General features: G+C 44.4%; 1 protein-coding gene across 9 annotated transcripts in view; it reads left to right on the top strand.

Annotated features, from left to right (window-relative positions):
* Positions 1–16,007, top strand: part of HMBOX1 (homeobox containing 1) — a 118,151-nt gene that overhangs the window by 61,923 nt on the left and 40,221 nt on the right. For all 9 annotated transcript variants that reach the window (XR_011150068.1, XM_069011858.1, XM_069011861.1 and 6 more), the window contains exons 5-6: positions 7,336–7,446; positions 14,667–14,820. Coding sequence is in view for 8 of the 9 variants with exons in the window: in XM_069011858.1 (XP_068867959.1) it covers positions 7,336–7,446; positions 14,667–14,820 (265 nt within the window). In the remaining variant the exon portion in view is untranslated. The remainder of the gene's footprint in view (positions 1–7,335; positions 7,447–14,666; positions 14,821–16,007) is intronic.

The raw sequence follows: 16,007 nt of genomic DNA, 5'->3' as shown, positions 1-16,007 counted from the left end.
TTGTGCAGAGCCACAAGGTCCCCCCTGAGCTTCCTTTGCTCCAGGCTGAGCCCCTTTCCCAGCTCCCTCAGCCACTCCTGGTGCTCCAACCCCTTCCCCAGTTCCGTTCCCTTCCCTGGATTCACTCCAGCCCTTCTTGTAGAATGAAGACTTGATGATAAATCCCAGAAAGCTCAATCCCACGTTACACATTTAAAATTTGTAATTTTTTAACTCAAGCTTGGATAAAGATCTTGAAATAGATAGATTTTAAGGTTCCCTGATGTCTGGAAATGCCAAATCAGTAGGAGGGAAGTTGTTCTTTAATGATATTTCCAGGATTTGAAATGTCACAAGAACCCACCTCTCTGGGAGCTCTGGGTTTGCAGACATGGCAGCAGTTGAGGTGGGCAAGCAAAAACTGGTGCTTCAGCCATGGAGCCAGGAATTCCTTCCATGTCTCCAGCTCTTCTGTCATCCTGGGGAAAAGGACTTGTCCTTCCCTGGTTTCAGTTTCATCTGGAAAATCACAGAGATTAACAATTTGTGTAAATGTAAGGAATGTTACTTGCCTTATCAGATGATAGCACTAGTACTTTAAAAATTAAAGAATAAGTCTAATCACTTAAATTGTACCTGAACCCTAAAATTTTGGTAGCTGGTGGGTCACTCTCCTACTTTTGTTCATTCCTTGCCTGAGTAAAGCCCTGGAAGAACCCATCTCTGAATTAACCTCTGTGTAGCACCCAGCAAGTCAGGCTGGCTTCCCTTGCAAGAGCAGTAATGCACAGAGGGGAAAATTGCACAGAAAGAGCCTTTCCAAAAGGAGCCAACGTTTTGGTTTTTTTTTTTTGGTCTGTGGGACTGCCACATGTGGGGTCAATGAATCAGAATCACCACACCAGATCCAAGTGTATCAGTGAAAGGAATGGATCTAATTATAATTAACTGGGTGTCTTGGTGCATGTGTTTGATAACCCTGCAAAGGCAAGACCAGTCCCTTCACACCTGATCCTTTCACTCCTTCCATCCTGAGCCTGTTCTCTTGGATTTCAGTTGGCATTCAGTTGGCATTTAGCCTTTGGGAGCTCTCATTGTTTCCTCCTGTGAGTAAATGACACCAGCCATCCACTTCAGACATGGTTGACTGAATTTCACACCCTTCCCACGGAACCCTCCTGCGTAACACGAGGGGGATCCACAGTGTGCTCACAGAGGCACCAGAGAAATACTGCAGGGTGTCACTTGAGGCAGTCAGTGGGACAGAACGAGGGCTGAGCTGAAGGCACTGTGGTATTATCTTGTTCTCAAGCCAAATCCCTGGGAAACCAGTAGATCTTTGCATCTTTGTCATCCTCCCTGTGCTTGGTGGGGGCTGATTCATTTTAAATAAACCCCCGGCCTTGTGTAGCACGTGCCCCTGCTAAGTCCATAGTTAGGGCTTATCTGAGAGAAATAGTAAATCTCAAAGAGATGTTTGGAAGGACTGGACTAAAGATTGTGCTCAGCTATAGCAGGGAGACACATCAGCTTCCTCTCAGAAGCAGGGAGTGGTGAGGAGTGACTGAAATAGCTCAGGACAGAGATCTGGAGCAGAGTGTCCCAGGGCTCTCCCTTCCAGAGCTGTCTCAGGCCTGATGAGTGGGGGCTGACTTGAGTATTCTTAGATATCTCCAATGTCCCTTTCAGCTGGGGAAGAGACTCCCAAGGAATGCCTGGGAACCACTTCTGGTTCAGTAAAAAACCAATTTGTATAGGCAGAGGCTTTGCAGAGTATACGATCCCAAATGGCATCAGCTCAAGATTTACAGGCTTAGTCTTACTGATAAAAGATTTTCTGTAAAAAGTTACTTATACAAGAGAGAATTAGAAAAATTAGCTTTTAGTCTTCATCCCTTCTGCCCTGGGAAGAGGCAAGAAAGAAATGAAAAATTTATGGCTGGCTCTGTCCAGGAGGGTGGCTTGACTTGGCTACCTCTGTTGGCAACTTTTCCTTTCAACCTCTACCAATTGTCTTTAGTATTCTAAAAAATTCTGTGTTTCCCCAGTCCTTATAACCTTATTTATCCCCATTCTGTAACTTGCCATGTTCTGCCCTTGATCAGAAACCTCTACTGCAACTGTGGCCCCTTGAAACCTCCTTTTTACCTTATTTTGACAATTCTTCAAACTACACTTCCATTCAGAAATATTTCTCCTTTTCCCCATCTTAATTCTAACATTGCAAAGCACTCACAGAATCCACATTCCTACACCAGCCACAGTTCTACAGAGCAGCTCTGCATCAGTAAACAGCTTTTCCTCTTGTTTTTCCTGCTGTAGCACAAGGGAAGTGATGGAGAGGGAGGATGCAGGAGAGGGGAGCACAGAGCTGAAGGTTAAAGTCAGCTGTTGCAGTAGAAAAGTGTTGAGGCTCTCTTAATCCTTGTAAAATTACCAGAAACTTTTACAGTCATTTAGATAATGAATCTGACAGGAAAAATTAAACCTGGAAGATACCCTACAGGGCTGCCTGGTGTATGGAGAGGAACAGGGCAGGTTGGAAAATAGTAACAGGGGTATTAAATAGTGACTTGAAAATAAGGGAATGATTGATAAGAAGCAAAAACTTAGCATAACACTTACTAGTGCTGGTCCTAAAAACAGGAGCTGCTTTTTATAGAAACTTTTTTAATGGTGTCTGTAATAAGATAAACAAGAAGCACTTGGGTTGGGCTCTGTATAAATAATCTCCTACTGATAAGAAAAATGACAGTATAAACAGGAGCTAATAATAGTTCCTGCGAAATTTCCTGCCTTGGCGTTTGGAGCTCCTTTTAACATCCCTGCAGCCTGCTCAGGGGTGGGTGTTCAGCCCCACGTGGGGCAGGTGAGCTGCCACATTTTTATCAAACATAATTTGGAGTCACGTGCTGCAGTTGGCTTGAATTGCCACGAGAATTGTACCTGGGCACCAGGTTGTGGTCAGAAGGCAAAGGATGAAGACAGCAATGTAAACTTTTCTCAGAGATGCTGTCTGAGCTTCCAAAGTTAGATGGAGGGTGGGGGAAGTGTTTTCAGGAACTGATGTCTTTCTGTTCTACAGTAAAGGAGAGAGGGAGGAGAACGCAGGGATGAGCCCTCTGCAGATGAGCTAAAGTGGTTTGATGGATGATGCCTCTGCAAGGTTTGGAAATATTACCTTTGCTGTTTTTTACACATAGGGAGTGAAGGAGTAGAAAAACCCAACCCTTATTCTCCTGAGGTTACAGAGCAGAAGTTTGGATTCAGTTTTCTCAATTCTCAATAACGTAAAAACCAAGCCACCATTTTAAAAAACCCAAAACCCATCAGCGGTAAAATGCAGAAGTCATTTTTCTGGTTGTTTTTAAATGCACATAGAGCTTTCCAGGGTGCAGTTCTGTTAACCTTCCCAGTTATTCTGCTTGTACAACCCAGCCCTGTCCTGCTGTCTCTGCCTTAATTGATAGGAGATCTCCAGGACTTGGCTTTAGATTGTGCTAAACACATGTGCAGTGGAGGGCAGCCTTGGAGCACTGCTGGAAAAAAGAAAATCCCCAAACGTTTGGAACCCACACACAGGGATCCTGAGCAAACACCAATACACAGTGAAACTTAACTAGTTCCATTGTGAAGGGAATTCAGAAAACTCCTGAGTTACTGATCATCTGAAATGGCATGAAACTACATTCTGAGAAACATTTTCCTTCCTGGTTTGTTTTTTTTTTTTTGTTTTACTCATCACAACACAGAGGAAGATTTGTTTTTCTGTGATTTTGATCTTTGCAAGTTTTCTGTAAACAAGCTTTGCTAATCTCCTAAATTGATAGATGTCCTTTGCAAGCACTTGTTCTCTGAATCTGGGACTTTGCTTACAAAGTGAAGAATTAAAACACAGTCAGTTACTTTCTTCTCCAGGTCTGACGTATTCCAGGTGCTTCTGAAAACCTCTCCTGAAAGAAACATTAAAGACATGCAAAGCAGAGCTGCTGAACAAATCTATCTGTGAAGGTGAAAGCCAGTTCCAAAGACTTGATGAATAGCAGAGTTGAGGGTTATGAGCAGATTTGAGCTGCACATAGCAGTGGCCTGCTCTTGATGATGTATTTTGCCATTTATTTTATGTATTTGGAAGGGAAACTCTCCTCGAATCAGCTGTGTAGGAGGCAGCAGGGCCAGCAAGGGGAGTGAGCACAGACTGTCGCCTCTGTTTTGTTTATCTCTGGGAAGCGTGACCTGCTGTGGGAAGGAGTGGTGTGTGACACGAGGAGTCAGCAGCTGAACTGCAACAATCCTTTGTGGAGACCACTTTTCTTCATTTTTTTTCTGTGAGAAAACTGGTGGTGTCCATAACCAGGTGTGTTCCTGGGCCTGCTGATGCTGAGCCCGGAGCACCACAGCCCTCCGTGAGGATCCTGCTTCATCTGGAGAGTGAATTTCCTCAGCACAGCTGGATTTTCACTACTCCATGAAGTAAGAGAACTTACTTCATTAATCTGCTTCTGGCAGCAGGATGATTTCTTTTTTCCTGCCAGTGCAATTCTGTAAGGCTGTGTGATTAGAGACAACGTGACAGGAGGGTCCTGGTGGCCACTGTCCTGTGAGTCAGCTGTGTGAAACCCACTTGAGATGCAAGAAACTGACGTGACAATTTGGGGGGGTTTGCTTTTTATATTAAAAGGAGTGAAGGATGGGTTTGGATCTCAGTGCACTGCGATCTTGGAGATCCTGGATGAGTTCTTCTGAAAGTCTTTGCATGTGACCTGGGGTTGGTCAAGCTGTTGGGATATAGTTTTGGGGCCTCTAAACCTTGCTGAGGTGCAGATAAATTTTATGCCTTAAAAACATCTTGCAGAAGCAGCTTTTTGAGCTGTGAGGACTCGCAGTAAGTCAGAGGCCCAGCTGCTGTGGTTAAATGACAGCCACAAAAGGATCCCAGCGCAGATCCAGCTCTGTTTGGGAGAACTTGGATGCAGTTCAGGATGTTGGGACAGTGCATAATTTGTGGAAAGAAGCTTTTTATGATGAGGATGATAAAACACTGGCAGAGGTTGGTCAGGAAGGTGGTAGCTGCCCCATCCCTGGAAACATTCAAGGTCAGGTTGAGCAGAGGTCTGAAAAACATGATCCAATTGAAGATGTCCTGGCTCATTGCAGGGGGGGTTGGACTCGATGACCTTTAAAGGTCTTTTCCAACTCAGATTTTCCTATGATTCCCTGAAAGTGGACATGGCAAGACCCAGCTTGAGTCTTTTGGCTCCTGCTGCTGTGCCTTGCCTCGAGCAGATTGTCTGGAGTGGTCACATCTGTGCCACGTGTGACAGTGTCAGGCAACCTCTTGAGCAGAATTCGTATTTTCCACTCATGGCAGACATTTAATCTCTGTTTATAGTTTTTATCTATCAGTGCTTTGTGTTTGTATCTTAGGTTGTTATCCAAACACTCAACACACACTAATTCAGTGCAATAAGTGTAAGTGGACCGCAGTAAACAAGTAAATGACTGGAGCTGTTACCCAGTGATTAATTAATGGGAGCAGGGCAGCCAGAAGCAGTGAGACACAAACCTTTGTGTCCCATAGCAGAGGACAAGAATTGACTTTTAGAAATCATAATAATAGGTCAAGAGCTGCAAATTTTCAAAACTTGGTGTTTCACTGGTGATCAGGCATGCAGATGTCAGGATTTCAACTACACTGGAGCCTTGTTTTGGGCCAGAGAGTGTTATCAACTTACACTGCCTTCTTTTGGTACTAACTTGTGTGCTTCCACAGCTCCTTGATGTAAACTTGGCAGGGTCTCAGGACTGTGGCTGGTTGAATAATTCCACTTCCCTAGTAGTATAAACTCAGTTTTAGATCCCACTGTGGGCCCTGGGGGTAGGCAGCTCTTGGCTGCCCCAGCTGTTCCTGAACTCTGTCAGTTGAGGGCAAGGCAGTCTCTGGGAATGGGTTTTGGGAAAACCGGGTTCTGTTTTGTGGGCACAGCTCTGTTGAACAGCAGTGAGCTCCTATATCCGAAACAAAACACACCCATCCCCTTCCCCCAGGACAATTAAAACTTCATAGCCTCCAGAATTCTGTTTGAGGAAGAACAATTAAGAGTATAAACTCCGTGATTTAAAAAATCTGGTTGGAGCAAACCCACCTGAATATGGTACTTGAGAGTCGAGACGTTCTGAACTTAACTACCTTCAACACACAACAAAAAGCATAATAAACCCCCACATTAGAAGTGGTAAAACTACAGGGGGCTGTTTCTCATGAGTTACATATGATTATGAGAGCTTATAAAACCTTGATGCATCTCTAGAGGGGGGAGGCAGTTTGGGTTCTGTGTGCGAGCCAGCCTCTACCTGCCTGGGTGATATCACCGGGCAGGTGGTGGCACAGGTGGTGTTGGCAGTTTATTGGTACTTGGAGCACCTCCTAAAACTTCACTGCTCCGGGGAGTTTGGATGTTGTTAACCTGTTCTGATGGCTGAAGGGCCTTGTGGAAAGCATGGGGAGTTCTGAAGTACTGCTTCAGTTACTCAGCCAACTCTGCCTTTTTTATGTTTTCTGATGAACCTATGGCTCACCTCTTCGTGCACTTCTAAGCCTCTTGTTTTATTCGGTTCCTCTGCTGATCACTTCTTCCCCTTCCTGCATTGATCCTTCATTCCCTGTCACGCTTTGGAAATAACTGAATTAACTTCTAGGATTTTTTTGCTCTTTTTACTGTTTTCTTAGACGTCTTGCTTTAAAAACATGTGAAAAATCTTTTGTCCCTAATCATGCCTGAGTACCTCGAGCTTGGCTCCTGCTTTGCTGACAGACAGCTGCCCCTTCTGGTTTGTTTTCTGGCTGTTGTTACAGCTGCTGACAGTTGGTTTGCTCCATTTCTGGGCTGATTTGATCTATATCACATAAACTATATGGTTTCTATGTTTATCTCCCTTCTTATTCAAGCATTGAATGATTAGGATTTCCTAACAATCATTATTTATATATAATAGTGGGGAAGGGACTTGTTCCCATTTCACAGATGAAGAAGTTTAGGGATCACAGAAGTTGTGGACAATTCAAGTCAGTGATAGCTTTGGCTTCCCAGTTTTTACCCTCTTTCCCTGGGGGTTGATGGTGCAGATTCCAGGGTGTGCTTTGAGTAAGGTTGAGCATAACCCCAGGGAGAAGTTCAGGCAGCTGGGGATGGGGCAGGGAAGCTTCAACTCTGCATTTTCTGGGATTGAAGCATCACAACTTCCTGGGCTTTGTAAGACACCACCTTTTATCAGTAGATAAACAGCTTTAAAATGTTTGGTAAAGAAGAACTTTTCTCTTTCTCTTTGTTTTTGTTCTGTTCTGGTTTTTCACAGGTATCAGTCAGAGCCGGATCTCCCATTGGCTGTTGCAGCAGGGGTCGGACCTGAGTGAACAAAAGAAAAGGGCATTTTACAGATGGTACCAGCTTGAGAAGACAAATCCTGGTAAACAAATGCAGCCCAAACATCTCCTGTTGTTTATTTATGGAATGGAGGCCTTTTGTCACTGTTGTTTATTAGCACTGATAATTCACTTCTAGGTCTGGGGTACTCCAGAGGATCTCCCTCTGACCAGGTTAATTTTTAGGAGGGTAGGAACAAATCTGCTTTTTGCTTTGCAGCAAATGATGCAGAGCTGCCTCATCCAGAGCTGCCTCATCCAGAGCTGCCTCATCCATGGCTGTCTGTCCAGCTCCTCAGCCACAGATCCCTGCCCTCCCACCACTCACTAAATCTGGGATCAGAAGCAGCCAGTGAAGCTGTAGTGAGTTAATGTGAAATATAAGCTGAGGCTCTTCAGAATGAACAAATAGAAACCATTAATAATGACTGTATGATACAAAGTTGCAGCAAAAACCCCACACAGTTTGGCAGAGAGGATCTTCAGAGGGGTTTGGGTTGGATCTCAAGCTCCTGGATGGGATGTTGATAGTTCCAGTGATAAACTGGAGATGTGTCTTTCAAATCCCACCTGCTTCTCCAAATCTCCAAATAGATCTTGAATACAAACAGAGAAGTAAAGCTCCTCATTATCTTTAACTAACCAGCAATCTTCAAAATCACAGTTGAATTAATTTCCTTGCATTGTTCTTCTCCATAGATTTTGTTTGACCATAGTTTTTATTTTTCCCTTGTAACAGTTTTATTGTAAAGATCAAAATATTTACATTTAATTTCCTTTAAACAATGGCTTTATTAAATTAACTGTGTAATTGTTTTAAGGAATTTAAAACTCAGGCTCTCTAATGTGAACTTGGCTTCAATATCCAGAATTCTATTTAGAAAAATTCCAGTGGAAACAGAGCCTCAAAATTTCTGCTCTGTGTGGAAGCTGAAAATCAAGAGGCTCCAGCTGATGCTTGGCCTGAGAATAATTCAGATTTAAGCTGGGTGGGTTCAGAGGGAGAGCTGAGCCTGTTTTTTCTGTTGAGCGTCTTAAGATGTTGATGCTTCTTTTTCTGAAAATTGTTTTAAAGAATAAAAGTGCCAGGAAGCCTTGATTTTTGCACTGGCTGGAATTGTGGTACTGAGGGTCAGCAGAATTCGTGGGTACAACCATCCAGTGTCAGCCCTTGGAAAGGCTCAGGTTTTATCCTACAAAGTAACTCCCAGACATTTCCCTTTGATGGAAGGTGTTGCCTCCAAAGTACTGGAGAATGTAGAGCGTTTTTGGAAGATGTAAAAACCACCAAAACCCTCTCCAGATGAAACCTGTTGTGTGGATTTTTCCCAGCCTTGCATTCTTTATTTCCAGTATCACATGAAGCTGTTTAGGAAATAGTATTTTCTGCTAGTAACAGAACCCTTGTTTAACTTAGCTCTAAAATCTTTACTTCTTCCTCTTTAACTTCTTTTTTCCCCATATCCATGAGCTCCCATCTCCTTTGTCCTTTGCTCCCATCTCCTTTGCTCTTGAGAGGTGTCTAAGGCAGGAAGACTTTCCACAGTGAAGGTTGTGGCTGAAATTGAAATGAATCGACGTTAACTCTGCTTTGCTTTAGACATGGAAAAACTCCTTGAAGAGTGGTTGTCTGAGTGTAACCTTTTTCCCAAAAAGAGATCTTAAACAGTGTTTTCAAGGAGTGTAAAAGGCAAATTGTTTCCTCTGCCTAAGCCAAGGGACTGTTTGGATGCACTTAAATTCCTTTTAGAACCAGATAGCGTTTGATTTCTTTTTAGAGGCTGAGGTAGAGGGAGGAACCTTCAGTTTTCCTGTTACTGTTGGGAAAAATCTACCTGAGGAAAATGGGGCTGTATTTATTTATTCATTGTAGGATAATCCACTGCTTTGAATTATTGCCATCTATTCTATTGCAGGTCAGACCAGGTAACCAAGAATAATTAACGTGGCTATGAACAATTGTGTAAAGGGAGGTACCAGCCTTGCCCAGAGAATTCTGGATTTAAATCCCTGTTACAAAACCAACCTGGAGCTGAAGCTTTGGATACTGCTGACAGTATCCTATGATTAGGAGACAGAGTAGCTGTTCTGCTGTCCTCCTTAGAGCCAGAAAATGAGGAAATCAGTGGAGCTTTGTCCCTTGTTCCCACAGAAGCGATGCCACCTCTGTACTCTCTCTAGGGTGGGAAAGATTGTCCTCCTTGGAAGAATCCTGAGAGATGAAATGACTGCCGTGGGCTTTTTTCTAGTTGCTCACTTACTAAGAGGCTTTCTGTTCTCATACATCCCATTTTTCCAATTCCAGCTTCTGGGAGGGAAATCTCAATCCTTTGAATGGTAGAGGCAGCTCTCTGTGCAGAAGGACCTGCAGGTTTGAGTTATCAGTGGGCCAAGTGAGGCTTTTGGTAACTATTAGTTCCCCAATTTCTATGATTCCTTATCTTGAAAAACTGGATCTTCAGAATAAATCCATTTTTTGTCTGAATTTATGTAGTAATGGAAAGAAAACTTAAAATTGAAACGGTTTTGAAGAACTAGGACAGATATAATGAGTTTATAAACTGTGAAGGGGGAATAGTTTGTGTGGAAAGGACTGGAGATCTCATGGCAGACCTTCCCTTGGCTCCTCCAGTTTGTAGAATTCACCTCTTATCTCCCTTTCCTATCTCCTGGATACAGGTGAGACCCTTCCCTGTGGGTGACATCCCTGCCTTCCCTTCAGGTCCTCACAGCAGGGCTTGTCTTTTACTGTACTTATACAGGCAAATGATGACTTAAAAATACATGAAAAGAGATTTTTTTTCTTTTTTTAAATGTGCTGTGTAATACTTTAAATCATCCACAAGCAGTGCTGCATCTGCCAACCAAAGGACTTGGTGCCGGGGAACTTTTGGGCAGTTTTAGGACATTGCTGGTGTTCAGATGCTGGTCCTATATGGCAGAGACTCAGCAATTCCATCCCTTCCATTCTTTCCCAGCTGGATTTGAGCTCCTGAATATGCTGTTTGTTGTTTGCCTGGCTTTGATTGCTGGTTTGCATGGGCAGTTTCTGTGTTTCTCCTATCCTTGGTGGTGGGTGTTCAGACAGCACCAGCCTGGAACGTTGCAAAGGAGACTTGAAGTCTCATGGAGCAGGAAAAAAACCACCCACTTGTCCTACTATGTGCAATAATCTTGCTCAAAAAAATGTCTTAATCAACGTTTTCTTGGTAGGAGTGATGTCAGAATTAATAGCAATGCTGTGAATTCCAGTGTACTACTGATTGTAAATTTTCCTGGAAGGAGTTGCCAGTTAGGGTCAAAGGCAGCTTTTTTGTTGGAGGGAAGAAGTCAATGCTAAATGCTGGTGTTTAAAAGGTCTTTAATCCTATTAATAGGGATGCTTTTCATTTAGATGGAGCTTTTTTCACACAGTCACCACTTGTCTGTCTTGTGTTTTGTGGAGGACTGAGAGCATTTTGGCAATAAGTAAATCTTGCAATGTTCTGATTTTTTTTCAGAGCCCATCGTTTTTAAATAAATAGGAATTTTTTTTTTTTAGATTGGTAGTTGTTAGCCTGATTAGTTTCCCTGGCACTGGGTCTTGGGCAATGTGGGAAGATTGTTATGGAGTAACTTCAGCTTGTCTCTTGCCTCTGCATAGTGCAAACTGAAGCTGGCACCTTGAAATGATGTGTTAAAGTTACAGATGGATACAGACTGCTTCCATTTAGGCTGGGTATTTATTTCTGCCACGCTTCTCTAATAGGAAGGCAGCTGTGGTCACCTTGGAGAGAACCGTGGGCTCTTCCTCCTTGAACAAAAGAGAGAATGAAAGGGAGTTGTTATTATCAAGATGTAGCATCTCTTTTGTTATTTTCATAGCGGTTCTTGTTTAGCTGTGAAAGAAAAGCCAACCAAAAATCAGGGGCTGACTGTCCCACGAGGTTTGCACTGGGAAAGGATGGTTGGTGGGTGATGTGATGATGATGGTGATGTGATGTGCTGTTCCACAGAGCTGCAGAGCAAACAGTCCCTGCTCTGCTCCTTTTCAAGCCATGGGCTCTGTAGGGAACCTTGTGCTGCTGCTGATTTCAATCCAGCCCGGCTCGCTCTGACCGAGAGGTGTTTATTGTGTGATCTGGGGTCAGCCTGGCTAAAAATACAGTGAGGCATCTGTTCTTATCAGGATAATGTACAATAGGTACTTGCTGCAAATGAAAACTTGCCAGGAAACGGTTTTTTGGAGCTGGGAGATGGCCTGAGGCTTTCTGTGACCATTCCACAGCAGGGCCTGCCTGAGCCCTGGGATGAGGAGCAGCAAGTGCATGGGATGCTCTTAGAGCAACTCCCTTCCTTCAGGATGGTGCCTGGGATGTGCAGGCCTTGGCCAGGAGGAATTTTGAACGTAGAGAGAGCTGCATTCCAGCTGGAGAGCACCACTCCTGCCTCCTCACCCCCAAACCCGCCCACAGCATCCTCAGTCACACAAAATATTCACAGAGAAAACCCAGTGCTGTAGGAAAAGGTGCTGAGCACTGCTAGGGAGTGAGAGATGTCTCCTTTTATTTCTGTGAGTGAAAGGAGTTCTTCCCAGGCGGCTCACCTCTACACCCCTCAGAGGTGTCTTGCTGTTTGATGCAGACACTGAAAACCTCATACTGTGTTTTCTCCACTCTGTCTGCTCAGGAGAGAAGTTTCACTTCTCCTTAGAAGCTGTTTGAGGGGTTTATAAAAAGAATCTGAACTGGTGTCTAGGATGTAACTTGCTAAGTTATAAAGAAGTGGAGCTGGGTGGTGAGAAGACTGTGATGGAACATTGGAAGAGCAGAATAAATGGGATCCCCAGGTGCTCACTGAAAAGAGGAGGATGAGGAAAAGCTCCATAGGTTTCTTATCAAATGTGTGTATTATAAATGGTAAATTTGGTTCAAAGTCGTCTCATTCCATCCCCCCAGCCACGGGCAGGGACACCTCCCACTATCCCAGGTTGCTCCAAGCCCTGTCCAACCTGGCCTTGGACACTTCCAGGGACCCAGGGGCAGCCACAGCTTCTCTGGGCACCTGTGCCAGGGCCTGCCCACCCTCACAGGGAAGAATTCCTTCCCAATATCCCATCTAACCCTGTCCTCTAGCAGGGGGAAGCCATTCCCTGTGTCGTGTCCTTCTGTCCCTTGTTCCAAGTCCCTCTCCAGCTCTCCTGGATCCCCTTGAGGCACTGGAAGGGCATCCCCTGTGCCCTTTTTTCCACACTTTCATCCAAGCCTATTTTGGGCCTCTTTATGCATTCAGATGCTCCTCTCTTGCTGTGCAGGGGTACTTGCTTGTAATTCTCAGCATATTCCTCTCTTATCTGCTGCTGATATTGATGTTACCCCATAGAAAAGAGAAATGGGTAAATTGATCTAGGAAGGCTACTAAAACAAAAAAAAGTGTATTATATTCAGTACGTGAACATACCTGTAGCAGCAGCAGAAAATTTATGCTTTCAGTGCAGAATTTTTTTCAACCTTTGTCTGAAAAATCTCAGGCAAATTTAATGGAGGGACTCTGCATCTCTTAGCTTGATGTGAGGCATCACTGATACTCCTGTACTCTCCCTGTGAAATCAAATCTTCAGGTAGGGAAAGTATGTTGCTAACACAATTCCGGGAAAGCTAATTTTTTTTCCTGTTCTCCCCTGTCTCTTTTTAAAATGATAATTTTTTTTTTTTTAAGGTTTTAAAGTGTATTTAAAGCCTGGCAACTTGATAGCCACCCAGCCCCCTAAACTGTGCAAGTAGCAGAAAGACCAGATAAGGAGCTTTCCTTGAAACGGCCTCCCAGTAAATTGGCACTATAGGAAATATTTCATGTTTCAATGGAACCAAGTAATCTGTGTAGGCTCGTTAGCTGGGAATTAGGAAGAGGCACCGTGCCTTGTGTGTGCAAGGCAGAGATTGTGGGCTTCACTTCCTACTGACTCCTCCTGGGTAACATTCGTAAATTATTTTGGGCTCCACTACCTCACACAGATGCAAGCCCCTGGCAGGAAGGAAAAGACTCCGTGTGCATTTCTGGAAAGGAACACGGCCAAGTGCCTGAATAGCTCATTTCTTGCTTTTTAGCTGTAGGAATTTGTTTATTGGCTAAACTCTTAGGTTCCCTTGACCCTTTACTTCATTGTGTAGAAGCAGTGTTGTTTCACTAACACTGTGTGTTTTGATGATTAAATCCCAACCATTCTGATCAGGCCTGAGCACCCAAAGGGGTTTGCTGTCACAGCCCTGCTCTTGAGTGTTCCCAACACCAGAGCAAGGCTTCTGCTTCTCCTGGATCTGTCCAAGCTGCCTCAGTGCAGGAATTCCACTGGAGCTCAGGATGCTTGTGGGTGATTTATCTTTTCATACAACCTTTTTTCCTAAATTTTTTTTTTTGCATGCTAGAACAGGTCTCTCTTCTTTACGGGGGAAGTCACTGAGCACAAAAGCTGTCCTTCAGAACATACCCTGGTTTCTGTCCTCGTGTCCTATCCCAGGTTCCCATCCTCACCAAGGGATGTAGGAAAGATCGATCTCCCTGAGTGTCTTGATTTATCTTGATTTATTAACTGAGAGGCTGTTGTGGAAAGGATCAGGGGTAAGTTTCAAAGGGGCCTTTCCTGAGGGCATCTTGCCAAATCCTGTCTCGTGCCTGATGCTTTCCAGCTCAGATTCACAGAAAGGAGAAATATATCCATAGAAGGGGAGCAGGAGAGGAAGGTTGTGATGTTAATCTGCTTTCAGTGGCTTTTTCAGGCATCCTGGCACTCGTGAGCCCATGTTTGCCCAGGCCACAAGGTGTTTCTATTGGTGAAGCTGCTTCAGGTATTTCCTCAGCTCTTTGGACACGTTGAAATACCTTTGGTATAAATTCCCATTTTGCTTCCTGAGACTGCTGTGTAATTAAATAGAAACTGCTGTTTCTTATTTTGTGACAGCTGAGGTGGCAGCACCACCCAAATAAATCCCAGCTGGGGCACAGCTCACCCTTTCTGTGTGATCCTTTTCCTCTTGATGAAGACAGGACATTTTCCTAGGTGCCCATCAGCTCCTTAGACTTGCGTGGTCATCCCCTTCCACCTTGGAGGTTGGGAACTGGGAATTTAGCTGGCTTTGTGTATCTTCAAGGTATCTGTGATAACGCTTTCTTTTTTTTCCAGTTTGAATGGTTTCATCACCTGTCTTGTCTTTTTTTTCACGAGCAGGAGTGAGAGGATGGGCCTGACTTTTAACCCCCTGGGAAACACAGTGTTTATTATCCTTAGGGGCTACACTAAGCATGAGACCCGCTCCCATCCCAATAGAAGAGCCAGAATGGAGACAGACGCCTCCCCCAGTCACAGCTACCTCTGGGACCTTCAGACTACGGCGAGGCAGTCGGTTCACGTGGAGAAAGGAGTGCCTGGCTGTTATGGAAAGGTACGTGGTGGCTCCTCGAGAGGGTTTGGAGATGGGAGTTCTAAAGCCAAGACAAGGGTTCTTTTTTTTCCCTGCTCTGGTGTACCCCAGTGTCGTTTTCATGGATGTGTTGTAGCCTCCTGCCAGCCTGTAAGAGTTCTAATTCGTGATGATGGAGTAGGAGGAGCTGTTTTGCCTCTTGTGTTGTTTAAAAAGTTGTAACACTGCTCTGGACAGTATCTCTTTGTTGTTGTATGCCCCAGGACATCGTGTCCTTAGCTAAGTCTGAGAGTGTTGGTGTTCAGCTCTTCCCTTTGCTTTTGCAGAAACTTCTCCACTTATCCTGATCCAGGCTCTCTTGGGGGGTCCTGCAAGCTCTTTACATTCTGCATTTCTCCTTTCCCACTTTCCTGCCTTGTCCCTGATGCCTCGTAGTGTTTTAAAGTGGATACTGCCATTTTGGCAGTACCGTAATTGTTTGGGATGCAGAACTTTGCCTAACAAGCAGTAGATTACTGGTCCAAAAAGGCTCTTAAAACCCTTTTACAGGAGCTGGGAGCAGCACAGAGCAAAGTGGATCTTTCAAATCCAGATGCAGAGTGGCAGGTGATCATTAGAGCTCCCAGCTCTCCTCTCTGAGCCTGGGCAGGCTTTGCCTTTCTCTCTGCTTACAGGAATGTCTCTTTTGTGGATAATGTACAAGAGAAAAGGGCTGGAGAAGTTGGATGTAGTTTAGGGATGAATGCTTGTTTCTCTCCAGGGCTAAATGGCTGGGAGGAGTTTTCTCCCCTCTGAGAGCCTGAGGAACCTCCTTTCCATGGAAGGTCTGAATGGCTGCGTGTGCTAGACTCCTCTCTGGTCTGCAACCCCAGTGAGACCTCGGCCAGCAGATCTGTTGGATGTGCTTTCACCATTTCTTTAATGCTTCCCTTTCCTCTTGCTTGCACGGGGGTCTTGGGAGCTGATTAGGAGCAGAAAAGCATCTTTTGCCTGAGCTAAGACCGAAATCCTGAGCTCCCTCAGGAGCCCAAGCTGGACACGCTTCTGTGTCTTTGCAGGACTGGAACCAGTAACTTGAGTATTTGTTTCCCTATTCTGGCCTGTCACTGCATTGATATTTTTGGCTTTGCCTGGATGTTTCCCCAAAGCAAATAATGTAAATGTTTGAAATCTTGCTTTGTTAGACCCAACTAATGCAAAGTCCTGTG

The sequence above is a fragment of the Aphelocoma coerulescens genome, chromosome 3 (genome assembly GCF_041296385.1).
Source record: "Aphelocoma coerulescens isolate FSJ_1873_10779 chromosome 3, UR_Acoe_1.0, whole genome shotgun sequence".
Taxonomy (NCBI): domain Eukaryota; kingdom Metazoa; phylum Chordata; class Aves; order Passeriformes; family Corvidae; genus Aphelocoma; species Aphelocoma coerulescens.
Note: the sequence above shows the minus strand (reverse complement) of the source record. Positions and strands in the feature narration are given on the sequence as shown.